This window comes from Mesocricetus auratus, unplaced genomic scaffold, assembly GCF_017639785.1.
Source record: "Mesocricetus auratus isolate SY011 unplaced genomic scaffold, BCM_Maur_2.0 Super-Scaffold_100031, whole genome shotgun sequence".
Taxonomy (NCBI): Eukaryota; Metazoa; Chordata; class Mammalia; order Rodentia; family Cricetidae; genus Mesocricetus; species Mesocricetus auratus.
The window spans coordinates 16,983,903-17,010,373 of NW_024429212.1; the positions used below are offsets into that span (position 1 = coordinate 16,983,903).

Below are 26,471 nucleotides of genomic sequence, written 5' to 3' on the forward strand. Positions count from 1 at the left end.
ATGGCATTATTTGAAAGAATTAGGACACATGGCCTTGGTGAATGAGGTGTGGTCTTGTTGGAGAAGTGTGTCACTGGGGGTGGGCTCTGAAGTTTCAAAAGCTCAAACCAGGCTTAGTGTTTCTCTCTTCCTGATACCTGCCAATCCATATGTAGAATTCTCAGCTCCTTCACCAGGACCGTGCCTGCCTGCCTGCACACCACCATGTTTCCCACCATGAAGACAAGTGGTCAGAGTGCCTTTTCCCATGTTCCCACTGACACAGACCAACAGACAGACAAACACAGACACACACACAAATGTGAGATGTGGAACCACAAAAGAAAAAATCTAACTTGGCAAACATCCTTCCTGTAAGGTATTTCTTTAAAAGCTACAGACTTAATTTAATCAAGAGTGGTACCTGAAAAATGACTCAAATATTGTATATTAATGATTCCCTCAGAATATCAAGAATCAACAAGAAAAAAGAGCCAAACTGAAGGAAATGAAATATTCCTTTACAAGGACCTGCTACCTTAAAGGTCTGGCACTGTGTAAAGTAAGTACCCTAGCCATCCCTACAATGATTGATTGATTGACAGACAGACAGACAGACAGATGAGCCTTCGCCATGAATAAAATCCAGAAAGCCATTATCACAAGGGAGTCAGTCCAAACCTAATTCTCACCACCAATCAAGAACACAGAGAACTAGCAAGTCCTTCAGGAATCCTAACAATGAGCTTGCAAGACAATGAAGCAAAACTGACAAAGAAAGCCCAGACTGGGGCAGTTTAACCAGCTTTTAGGAACATTTTTCAGAACACAGTTGACTGTTGGATGAGCACAAAGAACAATGAACAAGTACTGAGCCCGCATTGTCTCTGGTCACTTAAAAGGGTAAATGAACTGCGATGACAGAAGGCTTGGCTGCCATGTGCCCAGCAACAACAACAACAACAACAAAAAAAAAAAAACTGCAGGGAGAGATCAAGCACAATTACAATAGACAGCTGGAAATGCAAAGTAAACAGAGCAATCATGATGCAGTAAAGAGACAGATAGTCCTTTCTGAGAAAACTGAAGAGACCAAAAGTCAACACATCCTACCTGCAAAACTCAAAATCACCTGACATGTTTCTGATGAAGAAAGACTATCAGATCACCATGATAACCAGTAATTGCCAAGGTCATTCCTGACTGACAACCTGAACGTTATACGGTGATGTAGCAAAACAGTAAGGATCGTGTGCAGTGGTGAGCGCTTTTTGTACTGTTAAATATTGTTAAAAATTATTGTGAAGAGCAGCATAGGGCTCCCAGGTCCTGTAGCTAAACATTACCAAAAAATCTACTTAGCACCACAAAATTCATAAGGCTAGTTGAATACAGAAAATGACAAGACATGATTTAAAGGTATACCCTGGGCTAGGGAGAAGCTTATTGGGTAAAATGCATGACATAAGTGTGAGGACTACAATCTGGACATTCAGCACCCAAGTAAATGCCACGTGGGCACAGAGTCTGTCAGAAATTTCAGTTCTCGTCAAGAAAGCAGAGGGTTCCAAGTCAGACTAGCCCTCATCAGTCATCTCCGTGTTTAGCTGAGACCCTGCCTCAACAAGTAAGGTGGAAAGTGATCAAGAGGGCCCAAAGCTACAGGCACACACATGCACCCACACATGCAAACACTCATACACACACCCACACACTACATACACACAAAAGTGATCAAGAGGGCCCCCAAAGCTACAGGCACAGGCGTGCACCCACACATGCAAACATGCATACACACACCCACACACTACATACACACAAAGGGTGTATACTTTAAATAAGCTTGCCGTGTGGTGGTGGGTGGCACACACCTTTAATCCCAGCAAAGAAACATTATACATATTATTTCCACTTTATCAGGAACTATAGAGTGAAAACTCCAACCAAAAAAAAAAAAAACCTTTCGTATGGTTGCATGGTGATCCTAGCACAGAAACAGGCAGGATCTCCGAATTCAAGGCCAGCCTGATCTACAGAGCATGTTCCAGGCTAGGCAAGCCAAGACTCCACAGTGAGATCCTGTCTCAAATCTAAATAAGTAAGTTTTAGTTGGATTGTTTTAGTGCATGCAGATACACGCAGCACACACACCTATCACAGCAAGCACATGGAAATCAGAGGACAACTAGCAAAAGTCAGTTTTCTCCTTCTCCCACGTGGGCTCCTAGGATGGAACTCAGTCATCAAGACAACAAGCACCTACTAAGCCGTATCACTGACCCACAATATGTGTTTTAAAGTAAAAACTGGCTAGGTGTCCTGGTGCACGTTGTTAATCCCAGTACCTGGGAGGCAGGAAGATCTCTGCGTTCCAGACCAGCCTGGTCTACACAGGAGAGTCAAGACTACATAGAGAGACCCTTTCTCAGGCAGAGAGGGGACTGGACACAACAATGCACACCCACAATCCTATTCTACCACTTGGGAGGTAGCGGCAAGAAAAACAGGAAATCAAAGTCTGTCTTGGCTACATAGCAAATTTGAAGCCAGCCGAACTACCTGAGAGAGCCCACCTCAAAAATTAAAACGTGGGGACTAGAAAGATGACTCAATGGTTAACAGCACTGGATGCTCTTTCAGAGGACCCAGGTTCAATTCCCAGCAACCACATGGTGGCTCACAGCCATCTACAATGAGATCTGGTGCCCTCTCCTGACCTGCAGGCAGAACATTGTATATGTAATAAATAAATAATCTTATAAACAAAAAAGAGCAAAATATATGTCTAATCCAGATAATTATTTTAAAAAGATAAAAATAATTATATCTTGGGAGGAAAAAAAAAACACCTCAAAACATGAAAAGAAACAGGAGGGGACAGGAAAGGAAGAGGGGAGGCGAGGAACGGCCAGGCTACTGGAAACTTAACACAGACGATCTCTCTCTAAAGAACTGAATAAACAACGAAGATCTGTCTAACTTTAACAACAGTTTCCTACTTTTCCTGGTGTGAAACTTTTAAAAGCAGGTCTGGAAGTATAATAATAGAACATTAGCATGGACAAGGCCCAACGCCCCTCCCCCACCACTTGGGGAGGGTCATTTTTTAAATAAAACATTTTAAGAACAACCTCACCCTATCACCGTACTTTCCTTTATGTATAACTAGCTGAAATGTCAAAACCATCCTAGCTTTTCAATAATATTATAAGTTTTAATATTATATATTACAAATATGCAAAATCTATTACTTACTCAATGATTAATACACACAGTTACAGGCTTCCAGGTATCCAACATCTCTCATTCTCTTACCTGACTTTTCCAGGTTTAGAATGAACAAGTGTTTTAAAGAAAGAAAGCATCAAATAGTGTATGAGGCTGACGTATCTTTAAGATAATTCCCATTGCTGACACTGTAAGATGCCGGAGCAATGAGCACTTCTAAGAACATCAGAAGTCTTGCTGACAAAGGCCTGTAATCTCAGTAGCAAGAGGTGAAGACAAGAGCCGGGCGTTGGTGGCGCCCACCTTTAATCCCAGCACTTAGGAGGCAGAGGCAGGTGGATCTCTGTAGGCCAGTCTGGTCTACAGAGCAAGTTCCAGGACAGCCTCCAAATCAATACAGAGAAACCCTGTCTCGAAAAACCAAAAAAAAAAAAAAAAAAAAAAAAAAAGAGTGAAGACAAGAGGACCAGGAGTTCAAGGTCAGCCTGGGCTACAGGATTCCATCTCAAACAAAGCAAGCCAAAGGATCGGAGAGACAGTTGATCAAAAATGCAGGTCACCGCCCTACTAGCACCCTAGCTTGGTAACTGTTTAAAAAAAACAAACATAAAATGATAAAACGTGTGAAGCACTTAAGATGACAGTGGCAGTGGGGTAACAGCCTATGTGAGTAACAGAAGGCAGCTGGTAGATACCCAAGTTAGAATGCAGACTGAACACACACCCTACTTTGCTTCTTCATGAAGACTTGGCTGGGGTTGCTGAGACGACTCAGTTAGCGACTTCCAGCACCAGCATGGGCAGGGAGCTGAATTCAAATCCTCATCTCCCACATAAAAAGCAGGCACAAAGCTGCATGGACCTATAACCCGGTAACCCTGGACTGGACATGAGGACTCTCGGGGGCTTGCTGACCAGCCTAGCAGACTGGCCAGCTCCAGAGTCAGTGAAAGAATCTGTCTCAAAAAACTAGGATAGAGTCCAGTCAGAGAGTGGTGGCGCAAGCTTTTGATCCCAGCACTGGGAAGACAGAGGCAGGAGGATCTCTGTGAGGGCAAGGCCGGCCTGGTCTACAGATCCAGTTCCAGACAGTCAGGGCTGACACTGAGAAACTGTCTGGAAAGACAAATTAATAAAAATAAAAAATCCAGATGCTAATATCTGAACTAGAAACCAAAGCAGTACATTCCACTGCACAGAGAACAGGTACACAGAATAAAAAGGTGCACAAACAAATTCCCACCATGCTCTGACTCTGTGTCAGGTCCATGGTGAAATCAAACTGCACTTAATACTGTAAGTTCATTTTTATATTTATTTATTTGTTGGTTTTTTTGAGACAAGTTTTTTCTGTGTAGCATTGGCTGTCTTGGAACTCACTCTGTAGACCATCCATCCTGGAACTCAGAGATCTGCCTGCTTCTGATTCCCAAATGCTAAGATTAAATGCCTGTGCCACACACCAGGCTTAATACTATTAATACTATTGTAAGTAATAACATCAAGTTTTAGAAGTAAGACTGCATGGGTCCTATTCCTAGAGATGCTGACGTATTCAGTCTAGAGAGGACCATGTTTTTTTTTTCAAAGCTCTCCATGAGAGTCTAGTGTAGAGCCACGGCTAATAAGTAGTGCCTGAGGTTAGAGGATGGGGTAAACCTGGACATTAGGAAGTCCTGCTTATAAACCTGGGTCTTCCAACTAGCTGTTGCGTGCTCTCTCTCCGTAATCGAGAACAGAAAAACAAGGAACTGCCAGCCAGACTTGAGAATTACTCCTAACCAAGCTGAAAGTTAACCTGGAGGAACATACCCGATAGACAGTGCATCCACGAAACAAGTCAGAGATGAGGTAGCGACTGACCGGAGGAAGAAGCTGAACCAACGGCAAGCTTACAAATGGGAACACGTGTCAAGAAGCGACTCATTTGGGCCACTCAAAGACTAAGGACCTTAGTGACTCAAAGGTCAGTGGTGAAGAGGTTAAGATGTTTAGTCTGAGCCGGGCGTTGGTGGCGCACGCCTTTAATCCCAGCACTCGGGAGGCAGAGGCAGGCGGATCTCTGTAAGTTCGAGACCAGCCTGGACTACCAAGCGAGTTCCAGGATAGCCTCCAAAGCCACAGAGAAACCCTGTCTCGAAAAAACAAAAAAAAAAAAAAAAAAAACAAAAAAAGATGTTTAGTCTGTGTAAGGGCACAGCTAAGACTTTCTAGGTTCCCATTCCCATCCTCTCTCATAGTTTATTCCTGGAAACACTGGCCTGGAGTGACTCCAGACTCAAGTAGCGTGAGCTTGAAGGCTGAAAGCCAGGGGATTAAGCAGAAGTGTTTTTAGCAAACAGCAACCACCCCACTGCCCATTTCCTCTGCCGGGCTTTCAGAACACTGGCAGCCAGAAACAACTATCAGGTTCCCTTGCCCATAGGGGACACATTCCAAGACTCCAGTGGATATCCAGAAGCTCCCACGGCACCTTCCCACCGCCACTCATCACAACGCGGCCGTGAAGTGCAGGCAGAAGAGGGCGACTGAAAAACTATCACAACTCCTTCCTCCCGTTTTTCATATTGAAGATTGTTCTTAAGGAGATCTTAGCAACGTCACTACTCTAACGTTCACGTTTTTCAAAGAAGCATTTTGCAGCCCCACTTTCGGCGCATTCAGGAGTGAAGTAACCGTTGCACTTGGGGGGCCATTACTAAGTAAAATAAGAGATACTTGACCGCAGCGGGTGGAATGCCAAAGCCGCCGACCTCATGACCCCAAGGGTTACTGACTAACGTCTGTGTGCAGCCTAGATATCCTGGACAAAGGAGTAATTGGCTTCCCACTTGGATAATGTTCAGCTACTCAAAATTGGGATGGAGTTTAAAACTTAAAAACTAAGTGAGCTAATATGTAATCAAGAGCTCAGAACAGTGGCAGCCAAGAGTACCTAAGTTAAGTTCAATAAAAAGAAAGTTTAAGACTCCTAAATTGTTTATTTCTGGCATTCTGCAGATATTTTCAGACCACTGATAAGAGAAACCTTGGAAAGTTAACACAGTTGCTCATGCAAGGACAGTAGGTTCTGTCCACTGCACTGCACAAAAAAAATAGCAGAAAATAAAGAGATCATGAAAAAAATAAAAGCACAATACTTAAAAGAAGCACTTCACAAAATACAAAAATGGTTAATAAAATAATTTTAACCTCGGTCACCACAAAAACGCAAAATAAAGCTACACACTGATAAAGGACCGTACCACCACCCAAACCGCAACATCTTTTTTTAAATGATAAGCATCATCAGTAAGTAGTGGACTAACTGGAGTTTTACTGAGTGCTAATGAGTACAACCGCCATGGAAAAGGCCCGACTGTACCTAAAGTCAGAAACCTAAAAACAAAACAGTATCTGCCGGGGCGTTAGTATGCCTGTAATCCCAGCACTCGGGAGGCAGAGGCAGGAGGATCTCTGTGAGTTCGAGGCCAGCCTGGTCTACAGAGCGAGTTCCAGGACAGGCTCCAAAGAAGGCAGGAGTTTGTCAGCAGCCTGGGCCACACACCAAGACTCTCACCCAGAAACAAAGCCAAATAAATTCACACAAAAAATAAAATAAAATGAAATGAAAAATTCCACTCCTCCGAGCAATATACATACCCCAACCTAGTAATGTCTATTTCTTCTTGGTCTGTGTTGTTTCACTTAAACCCCTCATCACCTGCAAACTTAGGACTGTGATCTTTTTTCTCTGCAGACAATGCTTGGAAATACATTTTCTGCGATTTCCCCCGACGGCAAACTTCTCAGGAGTTTTTTTTCCCCTATTGGTCCTCCCAGAACTCAAATCCCTGAAACGCTAATAAGGAATCCCTAACTAACAGAACTTGAAAACAAAACGCCCCGAGCCAAAGATTTAAAAATAAAAAATAAAAAACAAAACACCAACAGATGACGTTTCTTCTCTCCCCTCTAACTCCGTTCAGGAAGCTCTGGGGCGCATCGTCTCTCGGCGGAGAAAAAGAGAGAGATGGTTCTTCTTCTCCCCCGCCGCAGCTCAACGAAAACCGCTGGCCGCTCTTTAAAAAAAAAAAAAAAAAAAAAAAAAACCGGAGGAAAGCGAGGCAACCAACCCGTCCGGGGAAGGAGTAAAAAAAAAAAAGTTCTGCTGTGAACCCTCCTGGCGCCCCCCGGGGCTGACCTCAGGTCAGGGAAACCAGCGCAAAGACGCCGCCGCCACCGCAACCCGACCGCAACCCGACCGCCGCCGCCGGCGGAAACCGCGCGCTTCACCTGGGACTCGCCCGCTAGCTCCGGGGCCCGCTCCCCCGCTAGCTCCGGGGCCGGCTGGACGCCCCGTGCGGAGTCGTCACCCGGCACACCTGCCCGCCGCAGCCACCGCCAGGCTCAGAGAAGCCGGGGGGCCACAGGCAGACGCCAACTTTCCAAGTTTAAGGAGGCGGCGGCAACTCCTCCTCCCGGGCCGAGAGCGCGGGCGCACCGACGACCCAGGCCGCCCGGGGCCGGGCGAGCGCGGGGAGCTCGGGGAGCGCAGGCCCCGGGCGGGCGGGCTCGCGCCGCAACTCTCGGGCAGCGCGGCCCAAGGCCTCGGAGCGGCGCTCGTCCATCCCCTCCCTCCTTTCCTTCCCTCCCTCCCTCGCCGCAGCTCCGGGCCTGGCGCGGCGCCGCTCACCTTGGAAACCTGGGGTGGACGTCGCCGTCAACATGAACTTCCCATCCAGCCGGCGGCCGCACCGCCGCCGCCGCCGCCGCCACAGCCGCCGCCGCCTCCGTTCTCCCAGCGCCTCGGCCCGAGCCGGCCCGGGCGAGTCGCGTCGTCGTCGTCCCCCGGCCCCCGGCGCGCGCCTCCCGCTCCGGAGCTGGAGACCTCGGGAGCTCGGGGCCGCCACCCGCCCGCTCGACCCTCAAGCCGCTCCGCCCGCGACACTCCGCCCGGAGAAGCCCCTTCCCCACCCCGGCACCGCAGCCTCCTCGCCCAGCGCGCCCGCCCGCTCCGCCAGCTCCGCCCGGCTCCGGCCGGGCCGCTTCAGGAAAGCCCAGGGCGCAGGCGCGGCGAAGGCCTTAAAGAGCCCCGGCCGAGCCTCTACGGCATAATGGGTTCGAGCAGGTTAGAGCCCCGGCCGGTTGGCGAAGGCAGAAGCACGGACCGAAGGGATTGGACCGCGGGCAGCGGCGGAGGCGGGGAGATCCCTGGTCTGTCCTCCGCCCACTCTCTTTTTTCCAAGCGCACCCTGCCGTCGGCCCTGCGGAGTGCTGACTGTCACCAGCCGCCAGAACCGCCCCGGGGCAGCAGAAGACGCTGGAGCAGCCGCCGCCGCCACCCTCCGCCCCGGGGAGCGGGCACCCCGTGCCTGGGGGCGCGCAGGGCGGACGCGCAGCCTGGCGAAGGCTGGCCCCGAGTTCGACCCTCAGAGAATCGTGACTCCAATGGCCCTTGGCCGTGGTCAAACAGGTCTTTTCTCCACCAATCCTCTGGACGCCCGTGGGGTTTATTCGGAGTCCGACAGAGGGCAGAAGGGTGAGCAAATCATCCAGCACCCACGAAGGAATTCTTAGAAGGAAAGGACTTAGTACAGGGACAAAAGCAGCCTATTCTCGTTCGGGTCCTGTCTCGGGAAGAGCAGGCAAGAGAAAAAAAAAAAAAAAGATAGAGGCAATGTAAAAATCTTCCTTGTTGTACGCTTAGAAGTGGCCGAAGTTATAGCAACTATCACCCGTGCAGTCAGAAAAGCTCCAAAATTGTCTACTGCTCTTGACACCCTGGTTTTCTTAGATTTATATTTTAAGACCTACCCAGAAAAGGTTCCACTATCATAAGCACTTCTAGAAAAGAGTATGTTTTTTTTTCTTTTTCGACAAGACTAGGAAATAAAAAATGGGAAGTAAAACCATGTCCTCCACCCAGCTAAAACCTTTGAAAATTTCAAAATGCTCCTGAGGCAATGTTTTTTGCATAACTTTATGTTATTAAAGTCAATTTTAACAACTTCATTGCAACTTGATGCACCTTGCATAACAAAATGAAACTTTTTTTAATAATCTACTTCTTCAATTTACTTGCAGATCCTGTTGCTTTTTCTAAGACTTATTTATTTATTTACTTAGTATGTATATACTGTGTTCTGTCTACATCCATCCCTGCAGACAGATGGTTGTGAGCCACCATGTGGTTGCTGGGAATTGAACTCAGGACCTCCAGAAGAGCAGCCAGTGCTCTTAACTGCTGAGCCATCTCTCCAGCCCGATCCCGTTGCTTTTTTATCTACTGGCTTCCTTGAATCTGTGCTATGTCCTCCCATCACCAGCTATCCTGTTCTCTCGATGGACAGGTAGACTCTTTAAGGACACTGACCTGTTCTATCCACACCCCTCCTACCAGCCTCTGAGTCTCTTCACAGCACAGGGAGAATGTTCGTTGAGCATCCCATCCCCTTAGACAAAGCCTCCTAACCAAGCCCTTCAGTGCCAAGCCTCTCTCCTCCCTTCCCCAGCCACAACTGGCAGCTTGACTCTGAGCAGTTCCTGCCGGCTCCTGACAGCTTTCTCAGACTTCCTTTGCCTGAGAAGTAATTCTAGCCCTTGTCTTATCCAGACCCTGATCTCTGGGTCCGAGGCATACCCTTTGACTGCCCCAATGTCAATCCTGTCCCGTCACCTTCAGGGACGTTGTAATTGTAGGACTCTTCTGGGAAGTTTTGATTCTCCTCCTTAAACATTTGGCTCCATAAGTTTGGAGTCGTGTTTTCATATCTGTTCGGCGAGTTCTAGAGTCACAGGTTTGAGAACTTGAACTGGATGTGGCTTAAATGTTACTGACATCACATGTAAATGTCACATTTTGACATTTGGAGTCAGAACCTAAAAAGAAATGCTAGTTATTATTTTAAAAAATAGATTTTAAGCCGGGCGTTGGTGGCGCACGCCTTTAATCCCAGCACTCGGGAGGCAGAGGCAGGCGGATGTCTGTGAGTTCGAGATCAGCCTGGTCTACAGAGCTAGTTCCAGCATAGCCTCCAAAACAATACAGAGAAACCCTGTCTCGAAAAACCAAAAAAAAAAAATAGATTTTAAATTCTTTTAGCTGGGGTGTCATGAGATTCTTTGGATAATATTAAAGCAGAGTGCACAAACCTCCCACTGAGGAAGGATATACCAGGCTATGGTGGCACATGCCTTTAATCCCAGCAGGAAACAGAGGCAGGCCAAGCTCTGTGAGTTTGAGGCTAGTCTAGCTAGTCTACACAGCAAGTTGCAGGACAGCCAAGGCTAAACACAGAGAAACCCTGTCTCAAAAAAAGATAGCTGTAGCTGTGGACACTATGAAACTATTAACACTACTTGTTTCAAAAGTAGAAGACGGGTGCTGGAGAGATGGCTCAGAGGTTAAGAGCACTGACTGCTCTTCCAGGGGTCCTGAGTTCAATTCCCAGCAACCACATGGTGGTTCACAACCATCTACAATTCAATCTGGTGTCCTCTTCTGGCATGTAGGCAGAACACTGTATATGTAATAAATAAATAAATCTTTAAAAAAAAGTAGAAGACGGGAAAATTAAGAATGAAGCATTTCCAGAGATGGGAAGAGGACTTTTTTTTTGAATACCCAAAAGGCTTAAAATAGTACTTTTTCCATTTTAAAGTATGTGAATTATCAATTTTCAAATGAGTGACAACAGGATATATAGTATATAACTCCAAGTATGCAAAATTCCAGAAAAGGCAAAACTAAATGTAGTGAAAACAATTATAACAGGGCTAGAGGCATAGCATCTTTGGGGTCAGCATGTTACAATGCAATTATCCTGAAATACTAATCTCAAAACAATATTCCTGGGAAGGGCCATTACCTTGACCCTCCAGCATTATTCCTGGCTCATGTCTTTCTTTCACTTGCCCCCAAGTGTGTCAGTTTATTGGGTAAAAGAGCTCACACTTCAATGCCCCACTTTAATTGCTGATTCTAACACTCCTGGTGCTCAGGCGCTTTCATAAGTGATATGCCCCTGTGTGAATCCTACCCCGACACCACCTCTGCCCCTGCCACTCTGCTGCGTACGCTCCAGAGTTCAGATTCCAGTCTAGACCCTTCCATGGAGGAGACAGAGGAGGTGTGCCAGTGGGTAGCAGCCCTGTCTTCAGAGGCCATTTTATTTAGCCAGTTCAGTTAGCAATTGGAAGTTCTCTGTGTTCCATACTGCACACCCTAGGCATGGGTTTAGGTCACTATCTAGGAAGGAAACTCCTCTAACCTGCCAAGGGTTAGAAACAGAAAACCATAACACTGACTGCCAAAGGTGTTCAATCCGGCCACATGAGCCCCATCGGCCACCGAAAGAAGACAAGGGAGGAATTCTTCAGAAGGGTCAAGCCACCCCAGGTACAGAGGCAGAACTCATCGGCCAGGTCAAATCCACCCTGAGCAGCTGGCCTCTGAGCATCCTCTGAAAAGCAGGGCATTCCTGTCTATTCTAGGATTAACACTGTCTAATTCCGGGGGCTAGCCACGGGTGACGACTTCTTCTCGGGCACACTCACACCTTCCAAGTGCAGTAACAGCACCTGTGGCCAGGAGCCCAGAGTCACAGATCATTGCCATCTGTCAGAAGTTAAGTCAGTGGCACTATTCCAGGAGGAAGAGGAAGACAACTCCACCGAGAGTCCAAGATAACGGTCAAAACTGTTTGCTTTGGGGGGAAAAAATGAAGGCTCGACAGCAGTGGTAGTGGCCCACACCTTTAATCCAAGCCCTCGGGAGGCAGAAGCAGGCAGACGTCTGAGAGTTCGAAGCCAGCCTGGTCTATTGAATTGAGTTCCAGGACAGCCCCCAAAGCTACAGAGAAACCTTGACTCGAAAACAAACAAAAAAGGATGGCTCATACTGAAACAGTTACAGCAGCACACCTGTTAGGCGCTTCACTTACCACCGGAGGAATCTAAGATACTCATGGCAGAAAGCTGGAGCCTCTCCACTTACCGGGGCTCTAAAAGTGGCTTCAGCCTCACCGCTTTCCTTCACCACTGTAAGACACAAGCATCACCCTAGGAAGGACAGGCAGCAAGGCACACACTCTTGCTGCCACCTCTCCTCCCTTGTGTGGAGGGAGATGCAGATCACTGATTGAAACTGAGCCTGTGGCTCCAGAGTGGTGTCTGTCTGTCTGTCTGTCTGTCTGTCTGTCTGTCTGTCTGTGTCTCTGTCTCTCCCTCCCTCCCTCCCTCCCTCCCTCCCTCTCTCTCTCTCTCTCTGTATCTGTCTATGAGGTTTGTGTGCCTGTGTCTATGACTGTTCACATGCATGTGGACATGTGAGTTTGGTGTGTGGATCCATGTGGAGGCTTGAGGCCGATGTGATGGTTGGGAAAATTTTCAATCACCCTCTCCCTTATTAGTTGAGGCAAAGTGTCTCTCCCCTCAGTCCCTCCATCCTTCCCTCCCTCTTTCTCTCTGTCTTTTTTTTTTTTTTTTTTTTTTTTTGAGACAGGGTTTCTCTGTATTTTTTTTTTTCTTCTTCGAGACAAGGTTTCTCTGTGGCTTTGGAGGCTGTCCTGGAACTTGCTCTGTAGACCAGCCCGGCCTCGAACTCACAGAGATCCGCCTGCCTCTGCCTCCCGAGTGCTGGGATTAAAGGCGTGCGCCACCACCTCCTGGCCTTAAGTATCTGTCTTAAAGCCAGACAAAATTTGACGCAATTAGAATTAGTGATTTCACTTAAACTGTCGGAATTTTCTGAGAACTGGTAAGGTCCACATTTCATACAGCAAATGACTGGAGGCTGTAATTTAAACTTTTAAGCATACTTGGCAAAAGTATATTTAACTTCCTCGTATACCCCAATCTTCTATTCCATAAAGCAGTTAGTAATACCTACTTACGCACTGAACCGATCGTTAAGTGGAATGAATATGCAAGGCACGTAAACGCTCACCAAGTGGTAGTTACCGCAATTGTTATTTTCCAAAGTCACAGAGTACCAGGGCAAATATTAAAAAGACTCTGAATTAGGAAAAAAACCCCTGACTTTACCACCTGCTAGTTATTTGGGTTTTAATCTTGTACAGTCTGTTTCTTCATCAGCCAATTAAAGCTGAGAGTCCAGCCAGGGAGATGGCTCAGCGGATAATAGCACTGGCCGTACAAGCCTGGCAGCCTCCTGCCTTCAGTCGCTGGGACCCACACAGGAAAAGACCGAAGCCAGCCATGGCATGCATCGGTGCTCCCTGCACTTCTGCCACGGGGTGGAGAAGCCCCCAGAAGGCTCACCTGTCAGCCTGCCCGGAGTGCACAGCAGCACAGACAAGAAGGATTCGGCCCAGACAGGTGGGAGTTGAGAACAACACAGGTGTCCTTTGACCACACACACACACGTGCACTGGGGCACTCATGCACCCGCATTTACACACTCACGCTCACACTCTACACAAAGTAAGGAAGCCTGAAACATCCAAAGTCCCCACTGACAGATGTGCCGAGAGATATGCTTCTGCTTCCACATGAAGTGGCCTGTGTCAGCAAAGCCAGGGATAGAATTTATTCCATGTAAATTAGCCCTGTTCTCATTTCCACCAAAAAAAAAAAACCCACTGTGGCTTTATACTATTTTTAGACAGAACCATATGTAACTCAGATTGGCCCCAAACTCGCTACACAGCTGAGGATAACCTGAATGAACTAATCCTCCTGCCTCCACTTCCCAAGGCAGATACCACGGTGCCCGGTAACCCTACGGTAAAATGAGCTTCGCTTCTTTGATGGCCCCGTATTCTTAAGCACAAGGAGCAACTTGGGAAAGAAACAACTGTCAACATTGCCACCAACTGGAATTTGTAAGTAAATATTATGGCAACCATTTTTCTTGGCTAATCTGTATCCCCATGTGAGAAATTAGAAGCCTAAACAGACAAAGTAGGCCTTTGTTCATAAATAAAATCAATACCAGCAGTCAATAACAGCAGGGAAAGAAACTATTGAAAACCAAAAGCTAATTATTTTTTTTCAAAAGCTAATTATTAAAACACCTCTCTAAAAGGTGTGGAATCAAACCCATCACTTTACATAACTCCTGGTTGCTTACGTGAATGACCACAGCACAATGAGATAATATTCTTAAAATAAAACTGAAGACATATTCACCAACTGCTACCGTGCTTTAAAGATTAATGGAGGTACACAAATCCTAATTCAGTAAAAAACTGAAATTCCCTGCTGCAATGATCACATTTTTATAAGCACCATAGTAAAAAGAAGAAGAAAAAAATCGGACTCCATTTTTAAGACATTTACCTGCCTCCTATCGGGGTTTCTAAAAGCAGCAGTCATTTTGGTAGTAACCATGATGAGCCAGGAATTGAATTGAATTTACAGCTGACTCATAGGGAGTGTTTACATCGATGTTGCCGGGGCTCCACCCATTTAACACCCTTTCAGCTCCAGCCCATACTTGATGGATAGTAACTTTAAGGGAAGCTGGGAATGTGGAGGATTGGGGAAATTGGAAACAAAGCCTTTGGGGATCTAGACACACTAACAGACATTGGTTCTTCTCTTTCCTCCTTCCCTCCCTCCCCCTCCTTTCTTCCTTCTTTGACTGTGTCAGAATGATCAGGTCTGAGATGCCAATTATGAGGCGCTGGCTTGAGGCTTTTCTGAATTGGTACTCTCAGCTTTGACTTTAACTTCAGAAAAAATTACTAACTTATCTCTCTGTCTCTGTGTCTCTCTATCTCTGTGTGTCTGTCTCTCTGTCTCTGCCTATCTCTGTGTTGTCTCTCTCTCTGTCTCTGCCTATATTTCTCTGACTCTCTCCCTCTAATACCCCCCAGAAGGAGGAGGAGTTTTGAGAGGCTCCCCATTTTCACCAGTGCCCACGTGACCCATCCTGAAATGACATGAAACATAAACTATCTACTGAGGTCGGGCTTTTTGATGTTGAAGATACCTGTAAAGGTCTGTGTGTATGAGGAGGGAAGTTCTGATGTCTTAGCTACCTTTAAGTCACCATGTTCCTCTGTGGATGACACCAATAAACTTGTTGTAGATGTATCTATGACTGTATGTGTCTGTGTGTGTGTTTGTGTGTGTGTGTATGTGTATGCATAATAAATAAAATCTTTTTAAAAATATGGCACCTCTGTTCACACTCATATAAGAAAATAGAATTTGATATTAAAGACAAATATAAGGGACTGGTGGTTGAAAAACTGCTCTTGCAGAGAACCAGACTTCCCAGCTGGCATATGGTGTCTTACAACCACCTGTAACCCCAGTTCCAGGGACTCTGACACCCTTTTTGAGGCCTCCACAGGCTCCTGCACTCACAAAATGCATGCATATACACTCAGACAAAACACGAATCTCATACAAATAATTTTTTTTTGGTTTTTCGTGACGGTTTCTCTGTGGCTTTGCAGGCTGACCTGGAACTAGCTCTCGTAGACCAGGTTGGTCTCGAACTCACAGGGATCCGCCCGCCTCTGCCTCCCGAGTGCTGGGATGGGATTAAAGGCGTGTGTCACCAACGTCTGGCTATAAATTTTTATTTTTATTTATTTATTTACTTTTTTGGTTTTTCGAGACAGGGTTTCTCTGTGGCTTTGGAGGCTGTCCTAGAACTCACTCTGTAGACCAGGCTGGCCTCGAACTCACAGAGATCCACCTGCCTCTGCCTCCCAAGTACTGGGATTAAAGGCGTGCGCCACCAATGCCCGGCTAAATTTTTATTTTTTTTAAAGATTTATTTTGCAGGTCAGAAGAGGATACCAGATCTCATTACAGATGGTTGTGAACCATCATGTGGTTGCTGGGAATTGAACTCAGGACCACTGAGCCATCTCTCCAGCCCCCTATATGTGTTCTTGTATAGTGTTTCTCACATGGAATAAAAACCACTCTATCGTGACAAATAAAACACACCACAGCTTGTGTGCCTCCCCTCCCCCATACATAGAAATGGTGAATACAATTTTGTTTTAATTCAAAATCTGGGCTAGAGAGACAGCTCAACAGTTTAGAGCAGTTTGTCTGTTTGTCTTTCAGAGAATCTGGTTCCGTTCCCCGGCACCCACATCATGGCTCACAACTAACCATAACTCTGTTGGGGAAGTCCTGTTATTTGCCTGTGCATTTGTCAATAAAGTACTGTCTGGCCAATAGAAAACCTAGATAGGAGGGACTAGGAGGCGAGGAGGATTCTGGGAAGGGGAAACACAAGAGAGTCAACATGTGACGCCATGGGGGTAGGACGCCGGGAACTATTCTCCGGTAAGAAACATACTTAGATTAACAATTATGGGGTAATTACTTAAGGCAGAGCTAGCCAGTAAGGGACAAGCAAGGCCAACAGCTTCATAATTAATACAGCGTCTTGTGTGTTTATTTGGGGGCTACAATGAGGCAGAGCCCAGGCAGCTGGCAGGGGGATAAACCAAAGCGGCTAGCAAGAAAAAGCTTCTCTTAACATAATGGTTGTCAGGAGTGGGATTGAACTTCCACGCAAAACAACAAAAGCTTTCAAGGAATTTTAGAAACAGAAGAACAGAGAGAAGCACAGATTTTGGCAGCAGCATTTTTCTCAGGTGTGCTCTGTTTTGCTAGCCACAAGCCGAGATTCACGTGGTTCGTTTACTTGAGTCTTCCTGACTCAGCATAAAAAGAAAAAGAAAAGGAAAAAAAAACCAACAAGGTTGTTTTAAGAGACTCTGCTAATGATTGAAAGGTGTGTACGTACAGCTGGAAGTGGCAGCTTTTGCTGGAGGTCAGCATGGACTGAGGCGGTAAGCTAGAATCACGCTTACGCCCGCCATCTTGAAACAGCCGCGGGTTTACAGATAAGACACGTGGCCAGAAAAACATAAAGATTTACAGTAAAGTCAGACTTGGATGAAGAAAATCTCTAAAGGTTTACAGTGTGTTTAAAAATATACGTAAGATTGAGAGAGAAAATAAAGAAGCCGCCTGTGGTGGCGCACGCCGGTAGGAATTGCTCCAGAGGCAGAGGCAGGCAGGTTTCCAAAGAGAAACCCTGTCTCAGAGAAAAATAAATAAAAGTGAAAGAAATAAAGCAATAATAGATAGATAAATAAATAAGCCACGTAAAGATGGAAAATACACAGAGAGTCTGGATACTGTATGCTATTATGTTTTTCAGTTTTTTGCTTGCTCAAGAAGGAACAAATACTAAAGTACACTTGATTATAAATGCTGCTGAATTAATCCAACTTCTATCTTTTGAAAATGCCTTGACTTCAAAATTTAAGTATAATGATATGTTACTTGGGAAAGGAGATTTTACTTATGTTTCTACAGAAAATGAAAAGCTGAGAATTCCTTCCAGGCTTCTGTGGTTTGACGAACCAAGACCCCCGGAAGCAGTGGATCAGATGTTCCAACAATTGAAACAGCTAAGATGATGCAGCTTTACAGACCCCGAAAATACGGATTTATACAGGTTTCTGAGTTTTGTCATGATCCCCATGGTATGAACGGCACCCCCTTCCAGCAGGAAGCAGTTTGGAATGAGCGATGTCCCAATTCCCATCTTGTTTATAAATCTTTGTTGTCATTTAAATGGGATTGTTTATAATTGATTAATGAGCACAGCCAATCTTCTTTTAATGGTAAAAAGGGGAATTATGGTATGGGTATTGCTTTTCATTTATTGATACAAATTCAAGGTCAATTTTGTGATGTTTATTTCTCCTCTTGATTAAGCATTGTGCTTATACTGATCTTCTAAAATGTAATGCATAATTGAATACAGACTATAGATAGTTACTTATAATAGAATTTCTAGTTACATAAGTTAGGTTTTCTAGATATACAGAAATATATTTGAGATGGACAGTCTTCAAACCTCTCAAAGACCTTCAGAACATGGCATTTAAAATGGTTTAGGGTTTGTCTTGACAATGAGAAATGTCTGCTCCTGGCAGCACCAATTACGTCTGAGAGGAAGATGGGCATCGAAGAAACTCGTTATAAAGTTTGCTTTCAACATGGCAAGATTAGCCATTTGGGCAAGAAACTGCTCTTGCCTAGATTGTTTGACTGTTGTTGTATCATCTGGACATGCAGGACCCACAGGAAAGTGACTACTGAACTCAGTCTTACAGGGTTCCTGCTTGATGAAGAGTCTACGAGACTTTCTGCAGGACAAAGAAAAATGACTTACAGACTGCCAATGCAGATGGACAGTTTGAAATTTCCTGCTTTGCTGAGAAATCTTCTGGACACATTGTGGCCTATGGGCTGAAGATGGATGCCCCAACGTTACAGAGGAACTTCGGGTCACTGTCCAGGCAGTAAGATGTCTCTGTCAATCCTAGTGTTTATATATTATCCTTCTGTGGTCTTTGATGGAGTTGAAGACAGATAGTTATAATTATAGTTTTCCTTAGTTATAATAAAAGATACATATAGAACTTTTGACTCACAAGGATGGGATGGATGATATTTTCTTTAAATCTTGCTAAAATATTGTAACTATGTTCTTACTTGATAACTGTTCTGTCATATACAATTTGACTATGTTAAAATTAAGACCTTTCTTTTGTTTAAACAGAAAAGAGGAGATGTTGGGGAAGTCCTGTTATTTGCCTGTGCATTTGTCAATAAAGTACTGTCTGGCCAATAGAAAACCTAGATAGGAGGGACTAGGAGTCGAGGAGGATTCTGGGAAGGGGAAACACAAGAGAGTCAACATGTGACGCCATGCGGGTAGGACGCCGGGAACTATTCTCCGGTAAGAAACATACTTAGATTAACAATTATGGGGTAATTACTTAAGGCAGAGCTAGCCAGTAAGAGACAAACAAGGCCAACAGCTTCATAATTAATACAGTGTCTTGTGTGTTTATTTGGGGGCTACAATGAGGCAGAGCCCAGGCGGCTGGCGGGGGATAAACCAAAGCGGCTAGCAAGAAAAAGCTTCTCTTAACATAACTCCAGTTCCAAAAGATCCTTCTCCCTCCTTTGACTTCCTCAGCACACACATGTGTGGTGCACAGACATACATGCAGGCAGAACACTCATACACGCCGGGCGTTGGTGGTGCACGCTTTAATCCCAGCACTCAGGAGGCAGAGGCAGGCGGATCTCTGTGAGTTCAAGACCAGCCTGGTCTACAAAAGCTAGTACTAGGACAGCCTCCAAAGCCACAGAGAAACCCTGTCTCGAAAAACCAAAAAAAAAAAAAGAAGAAGAAGAGGAAGAAAAGAAAAAGAAAAAGAAAAAAACCCCACTCATACACATAAAAGTAAAACAAATAAATCTGAAAAACAAAATCAGAACCAACTCGGCGGCTGTGTTCATGAGCCTCTTTGGAAGCAGACCCTTCAGTTCCAGTCCTGGTTTCGATGACTCCAGTCCTGGACCTAAACCGGCTGCAACTAATGGGAAAGAAGGAATCAGAAGGCTGGACTGAATCCCTGACACTTGGGAACCTTAAGGGGGAATATGTGTTCCTTGTTGTTTTAATACATCAAATGTCACAGTGACTCGTCGTCATAAATAGCAAGTAACTGGCCTATCACAACAGTGACCGAAATTGTTTAGTCTTGGTTTGTTGAAGCTTAAGTTCCAGTAAGAGAAAAGGGACAGGGAAAACAAAATACGTATGTTTAAAACACAGTTTAGAAAATGAAATACACACAAAAGAATGAAGTTGGACCATTCGTTGCCTTACAATATATACAAAAATTAGCACACGATGGACTAAAGGCTTAAAGTTAAAAGCCAAAATTGGCCAGGCATTGGTGGTGCACGCCTTTGATCCCAGCACTCGGGAGGCAGAGGCAGGCGGATCTCTGTGAGTTCGAGGCCAGCCTGGTCTACCTAGTGAGTTCCAGGATGGCCTCCAAAACAATACAGAGAAACCCTGTCTCGAAAAACAAAAAACAAAAGCAAACAAAAAAGCCAAAATTACAGGACTTTTGTAAGAAAACTGATGGTTTGAATATGAAATTTCCTCCAAAGCGATAGGGACCAAAGCCCCGAGAAGGTGCTGCTCACGATGGCCCTGTCTCAGTCTGTGGTTTAATCCCTCATTGGATTCATAACATGACAGCATCACTGAGGAGTGGTCCTAGTAGGTCACTGGGGGCATTTCCTTAGCCCTTCCTGTGTCTTGCTCTCTGTTCCACCATGTCCTCCCAACAACAGCACCAGATAATTGAGCTGAAATAAACTCTTTGTATGTGTGCCAAACAGAAAACATAGGAGAAAATTACATGGGGAACGATTTGTCAAATATCATACCCAAAACAAGCTAGACAAATGCATAAATTAAGCATTAGCTTATTTCGAATGTCTGCATGCACTTGTCCATGTACTGGAAGACATTCCGTGATGTGGGAATGGAGGTCAGGGGACAATTTGTGGGCGATGAAGCCAGGACACTATCAAGAAGGTTAAAAGGCAACCCATGGAATGGGATAAAATATTAGCAAGTCATATATTTGGTGAGAAAATAATATATAGAATATACACATAATTCTACAAGCACAGGTACAAGCAACTTAAAATAAAAGTGTTTTTGTTTTTGTTTTTCAAGACAGGGTTTCTCTGTGTAACAGCCCCTGCTGTCCTATAAGTCCTCTTTGTAAACCAGGCTGGCCTGGAACTCAGAGAGATCCACCTGCCTCTGCTGGGATTAAAGGCAACCGACACCATGCTGGGCTGGCAAGTGATTTTTAAATGACATTTTGTGCATGTGTGAAAGAGTCCTCTTGTGTCACACTGTGCCATTGGAGGTCTGAGGACAGCCTGCAGGGCTTGGTTCTCTCCTTCCACCACGAGGGACCCAGGGATTGAACTCGGGTCATCAGGCGGATGCATTTGTCCACTGAAGAAGGATTTGAATGTATTCTCCCTCCCTCCCTCCCTCTCTCCCTCTCCTTCCCTCCCTCTCTCTCCCCCCTCCCTCCCTCCCTCCCTCCCTCCCTCCCTCTCTCTCTCTCCTTTCTTCTCCCTCTCTCCCTCTCTCTCTTACAAGATGTGAGACATCCACATAATGTTACTGAGTCATTGAAATAAATGAGGTTCTGTTACATGCTACAACATGGGATACCCAGCCAGGGGTACACAGAGAGACCGTGTCTCAAACAAAACAAAACAAAAAGCTATCGCACATTTCTTTCAAGAAGATATACAACAAGCGTATGAAAAGATGCACACTATTAGGGAAGTGAAGACGGTATTTTACACCTACTAGGATAGTTGTTTGAAAATGAAAAATTCCAAGGCTGGGGAAATGACTCATCCAGTAAAGGCCCTTGTTGCCATGTCTGATGACCTGAGTTCGATCCCAGGAACACACATGCTAGAAGGAGAGAACTGATTCCTTCAAGTTATCTTCTGGCCTCCACACATACACCATGGCATAACTTCTCTCTCCCTCCCTCCCTCCCTCCCTCTCTCTCTTACAAGATGTGAGACATCCACGTAATGTTACCGAGTCATTGAAATAAGCGAGGTTCTGATACACGCTACAACATGGATGAACCTTGAAAACATTGCATTAGGTGAAATAAACCAACAATAAAAGAGATACCAGAGGACTGGGTCTTGCAGCACACAAAAGAGATGAGACCAAGGCGTAGATTGCAAATAAAGTAGGCAAGACTCCTTCATGTGACGGACCTCGACTGAAGAAGCCAGCCAACATGAGCTGAAGAAGACAGCTGGCACAGACCAGAGACCCCCAAGCTGCCTGCTTGAAGAAAACAAACAGTAAGCTTTTACCGCTCTCCTGGGAGAGCTTAAGTTTGGTTAATTGCCCATTTGTCATAAGCAGTTTATAGAAGGTGTTCTGTGTTCAGATTCCCCCCATGGAGGGCCTCACCCTCCCTGGGCATCGGGGTGGGGATTGGGAGGGGGGCTGAGGGGACTGGTGGGGGAGGGGGGAGGGAGAGGGAGCTGGGATTGACTGTGAAGCAAGCTTGTTTCTAATTTAAATTTAAAAAGATGAGGCGGTGGTGCAAGCCTTTAATCCCAGCACTCACTCAGGAGGCAGAGGCAGGTGGATCTCTGTGAGTTCGAGGCCAGGCTGGACCGACAGCCTCCAAAACAATACAGAGAAACCCTGTCTCGAAAAACCAAAAAAAAAAAAAAAAAGATGAAAAAAAAAAAAAGGTATTCTGTGGGCTGGAGAGATGGCTCAGAGGTTAAGAGCACTGGTCTGCTCTTCCGGAGGACCCCGGTTCAATTCCCAGCACCCACATGGCAGCTCACAACTGTCTGTAACTCTGGTTTCAGGTGATCTGATACCAATGCAAATTAATAAATAGTTTTTTAAAAAAAGGTATTCTGAGTTCAAGCATCCTGGCTTACACTGATGCTAGCAGTTAGCTACACCTGGGAAATGCTAAATCACACCTAATATTGTCACATCGCAAAAACACCCTGGCCTTATGATAGGGCTAGGGGCAGGGGCAGGAGAGACAGACACCCATTGGACCAAATCAACCCAGGGTTGTCATCTTAGGCAAATATTTCTCAGTTGGTAATTTGTTAGTCTATGTGCGTGACTGGGTATAACGGACTCAAAATTTGCGGCAAAAGAGGGTTAGACAGCACACAAACAGGAAGATGGTATCTGGATGTGGCGGGATCCAAAACCAGGAAGATCAGGAGTTCAGCGTCTGTCCGCTTGGGGCTACTCAGGACCACGGGAAAGGAAGCGGAGACGCTGAGCCTTAAACCCTCTTTAGCCATGGGTCAAGGTATCTTCAGGCCCTGGGGAAGATTCCATATCTCAAGCCAAAAAAAAAAAAAAAATGGGCCTTCGAGTTTCTGTAAAGTAACACAGACAATTGTCTGTCTCCCTCACTCTAGTGACCTAACCTGCCCAGAAACTGGAACGAGGGTGACTTACTGGTTGCTCAGCTATGTGCCTTCCAAAATTTGTGATTTAAAAATTTTTTTTTCAGTTTCAGGTTTGTGTATGAGTGTTTTTGCCTGCTTGTGTATCTATACACCATGTGCCTCTCTGGTACCTGAGGAGTTTAGGAGTGTTGGGTCTGCTAGGATAAAAGTCTGGATGTCACCTTTATGTTTCTTAGCTCTCTCTCTCTCTCTCTCTCTCTCTCTCTCTCTCTCTCTCTCTCTCTCTACACACACACACACACACACACACACACACACACACACACACATGGATGCTTGAACTGAACCCAGGTCCTCTTTGAGAACAAGTGCTCTTAACCACTGGGCTATCTCTCCAGTCCCCCAAAAACTTGTGATTTTAAAGATAAGAGCTGGTGAGGTTAGAGGGCTTATGTACACTTGGTTTTGTTTGAACTGTTTTTCTGGTAATAATTCTTCCTCAATTTTGTTATCTGTTTAGACATCTTCACCCCCGGTTTTATCTTGGTTTGGTCATAAGGGGCTCTTAGTAAACACTTGGACCTTATAATTTTTTGGGGGGTGGGGTAAGGGTGGGGAGCTTCGAGGCAGGGTTTCTCTGTAGCTTTGAAGGCGGTCCTCCTGTAAACCAGGCTGGTCTCAAACTCACAGAGATCCTCCTGCCTCTGCCTCCCGACTGCTGGGATCAAAGGCATTGCTGCACCAACGCCTGGCTGGACCTCATAACTTAATCTGTGTTTTATAGGACAAGGACCAAGAAAGCAGGCAGAGGAAAAATACATATTGTGCTTTTAATTCGTCACAGGTTAGGGGCCCAGAGATTGCCTTTTGTCCCATTTCAGAAGGACAAGCACCATATGATGTCAGTTACCTAGAAGAGTCAAGCTCAGGAGACACAGGATGTGGACTAGAAGGTTCTAGGGCAGAGAGGACAGAAGTTGAGGAGTCATTGTTTGATGGTATAGTTTCTGGTTGGGGCGATGATGAAAAGGTTTTGGGACTAGGAGGTAAGCAGGAGTTATGCAAAACAATGTATGCAGTCAGTGGCACTGACTTATAACTCAAGATGGTCAAAATGGTAAACTTCAGATTGTGTATATTTTCCCAACACGGGGGAAAAAAAGGTAGTCGTGATGTAGCTAGGAGATAGAGCACTTGCCTATGTGTGAGGTCCTGGAATTGATCACCAGCAGAAAGGAAGAAGGACCCAGAAAGATGGGTCAGCAGTTACACGCGTACTTGATGTTTTTTCAGAGAATTCTGGTTTCCGGCACCCACATCAGGAAGCTCACAGCTGCCTGCAACTGCAGTTCAAGGGGATCTGACGTCTTCACCGGGCCTCCAGGGGTACCCTGTGGCGATACTTTGTTTACACTATAACAAATATATAACAAATAAAGCTTGCCTGGAGATCAGAGTGCTGATCTAAGCCACTAGTTAACCATAGAAGCCAGGCAGTGGTGACGCACACAACTTTAATCCCAGCAGCCACACTAGTTGGCCATAGGACCTGGGTGGTGGTGGTGGTGGTGCACACCTTTAATACCAGCTCTAGAGAGGAATATAAGGTGGGAGAGGAGGGGAGTCTGCAGTCACACTGAGGACGGGGCAGCCCCTTTTGGTCTGAGCCTTAGTAGAGCTAAGAACTCTCTAGTGGTTGGCTACTTTGCTTTTCTGATCTCCGATTTGAACCCCAATAGCTGTCTCTGGGTTTTTATTGTTCGTGCTACAAATGCACTGCAAACCAGAAACTCCAAGCATCTACCCTGGAGTCGATAAATGCTAACGCAGATTCCTTGTGCTATGTCCTCCAAACAGAGGGCAATTGTTTGTGAAGGTCACGAACACTTTTGGTTTCTGCTGTTGCTGACATTTGAAAGATGCTTTTTCCGTGCAGCAGGACTTGAGTAAAAAATTTTTTTAAAACACAAGAAAAATAAAATAAATTCCAGGATTCTTTCTTTCTGATAACATATGCAAAAGATGCTTTTTTCCAAAATTGTTTTGAGTGTATGCATGAATGTGCACTTCCACAGTGGTCTGTGGAGGGTGTTGTGAGTCACTGTGTGGGTGCTGGGCATCGAACCAGTTAAATGAGAAGCAGATCCGATGGGCTACAACCAATGAGCATGTTGAACCACTTCTCCATCCCTGTAGGAAAGATTTATTTTTCCCCAAGACATTTTCTCTTTGTAGCCTTGGCTGTCCTGGAACTCACTCTGTAGAGCAGACTGGCCTGGAACTGCCTCTGCCTCCGCCTCAGCCTCCCAAGTGCTGGGATTAAAGGCGTGTGCCACCACACACAGCAAGATGCAAATATTTTTAGGTGCCCCTCCACCTCCCACAATATCAGGGTAGTAGAGTCATAAAATGCTATTGCAGCCGGGCAGTGGTGGCCTTTGATCCCAGCACTCGGGAGGCAGAGGCAGGCGGATCTCTGTGAGTTCGAGGTCAGCCTGGTCTACTAGAGTAGTTCCAAGACAGGCTCCAAAGCCACAGAGAAGCCCTGCCTCGAAAAACAAAATAAGTAAATAAATAAATAGATAAAATGTTATATTGCTGTGCTGGACAGTGGTGACTCCTGCCTTTAATACCAGCACTTGGGAGGCAGAGGCAGGTGTAACTCTGTGAGTTCCAGGCCAGCCTGGTCTACAGAAAACCTGTCTCAAAAAACCAAAACAATACATAAATAAAATGCTATTGCTAAAAACAACTGGGTGCATAGAATTTGTTTTGGGAAGCAGTTTTCAAATTGCACTCTCATTGCGTTTATAAAGCTCTTTCAGCAGGGCATTGGTAGCGCACGCCTTTAATCCTAGCACTCGGGAGGCAGAGGCAGGCGGATCTCTGTGAGTGCGAGGCCAGCCTGGTCTACAGAGTAAGTTCCAGGACAATCTCCAAAACAATACAGAGAAACCCTGTCTCGAAAAACAAAAAAACAAAAAAAAAAGCTCTCTCACCTTTATAACTGTGTTTAAATAATTGCTTACATTTTTTTCCCTCTTAGGTATCATCCAAATCCAGGCTGGCTTCCAATTTACTGTACAGCCCAGGATAACCTTGCACTTTTCTGATCCTCCGTCCTCTCCCAAGTGTGGACACAATAGCACTGAGCTACATCCCGAGCCTTAAAAAGAAAACATATATATATATATATATTTCTGCGTGAGCAGGATTAAAAACGTCCTAGCAAAAAGGCCCCAAACCTGTTCTTTCCTTTTCTCTCCGCCAATCCTGCTTGCCGGTTGAGTCAAGGAAAAAAAAAAAGCAAAAAAACCCAAAAAAACCCTGACGTTCAACCTCCGGCCAGCAGGGGGAGACAGACCGTGCGCCGTGAAGCCTGCGGCCCGCTCTCTTCCCCGCGTCGCGTGCGTGCTGGCGGCGCTACATACTGCGCATGCGCA

General features: G+C 45.6%; 2 protein-coding genes across 7 annotated transcripts in view; one reads left to right on the forward strand and one right to left on the reverse strand.

Annotated features, from left to right (window-relative positions):
* The window catches only part of Evi5 (ecotropic viral integration site 5), a 132,614-nt gene extending 118,105 nt beyond the window's left edge, over window positions 1–14,509 (reverse strand). For 5 of the 6 annotated variants that reach the window (XM_040733379.1, XM_040733382.1, XM_040733381.1 and 2 more), the window contains exon 1: window positions 14,491–14,509. The gene's annotated coding sequence lies outside the window, so the exon portion shown is untranslated. Of the gene's footprint in view, window positions 1–7,882; window positions 7,981–14,490 lie in introns of those variants that run through there. The other variant, XM_040733380.1, reaches the window with a different exon arrangement.
* LOC106021719 (translation initiation factor IF-2-like) lies at window positions 1,117–15,249 on the forward strand. Its single transcript, XM_040733394.1, has 5 exons — window positions 1,117–1,159; window positions 7,396–8,728; window positions 13,269–13,527; window positions 13,906–14,033; window positions 15,030–15,249. The coding sequence occupies exons 1-4, from the start codon at window positions 1,117–1,119 to the stop codon at window positions 13,942–13,944; spliced, it is 1,674 nt and encodes a 557-aa protein (XP_040589328.1). The 3' UTR covers window positions 13,945–14,033; window positions 15,030–15,249.
* Window positions 15,250–26,471: the final 11,222 nt, after the last annotated feature.

Coding starts and splice junctions, on each gene's coding strand:
- LOC106021719 (XM_040733394.1), top strand. CDS start 1,117: ATGTTTCTGATGAAGAAAGACTATCAGATCACCATGATAACCA. Junction 1,160..7,395: donor TCAGATCACCATGATAACCA/GTAATTGCCAAG, acceptor GGCTGACCTCAG/GTCAGGGAAACCAGCGCAAA. Junction 8,729..13,268: donor GTCCGACAGAGGGCAGAAGG/GTGAGCAAATCA, acceptor AATCTTGTACAG/TCTGTTTCTTCATCAGCCAA.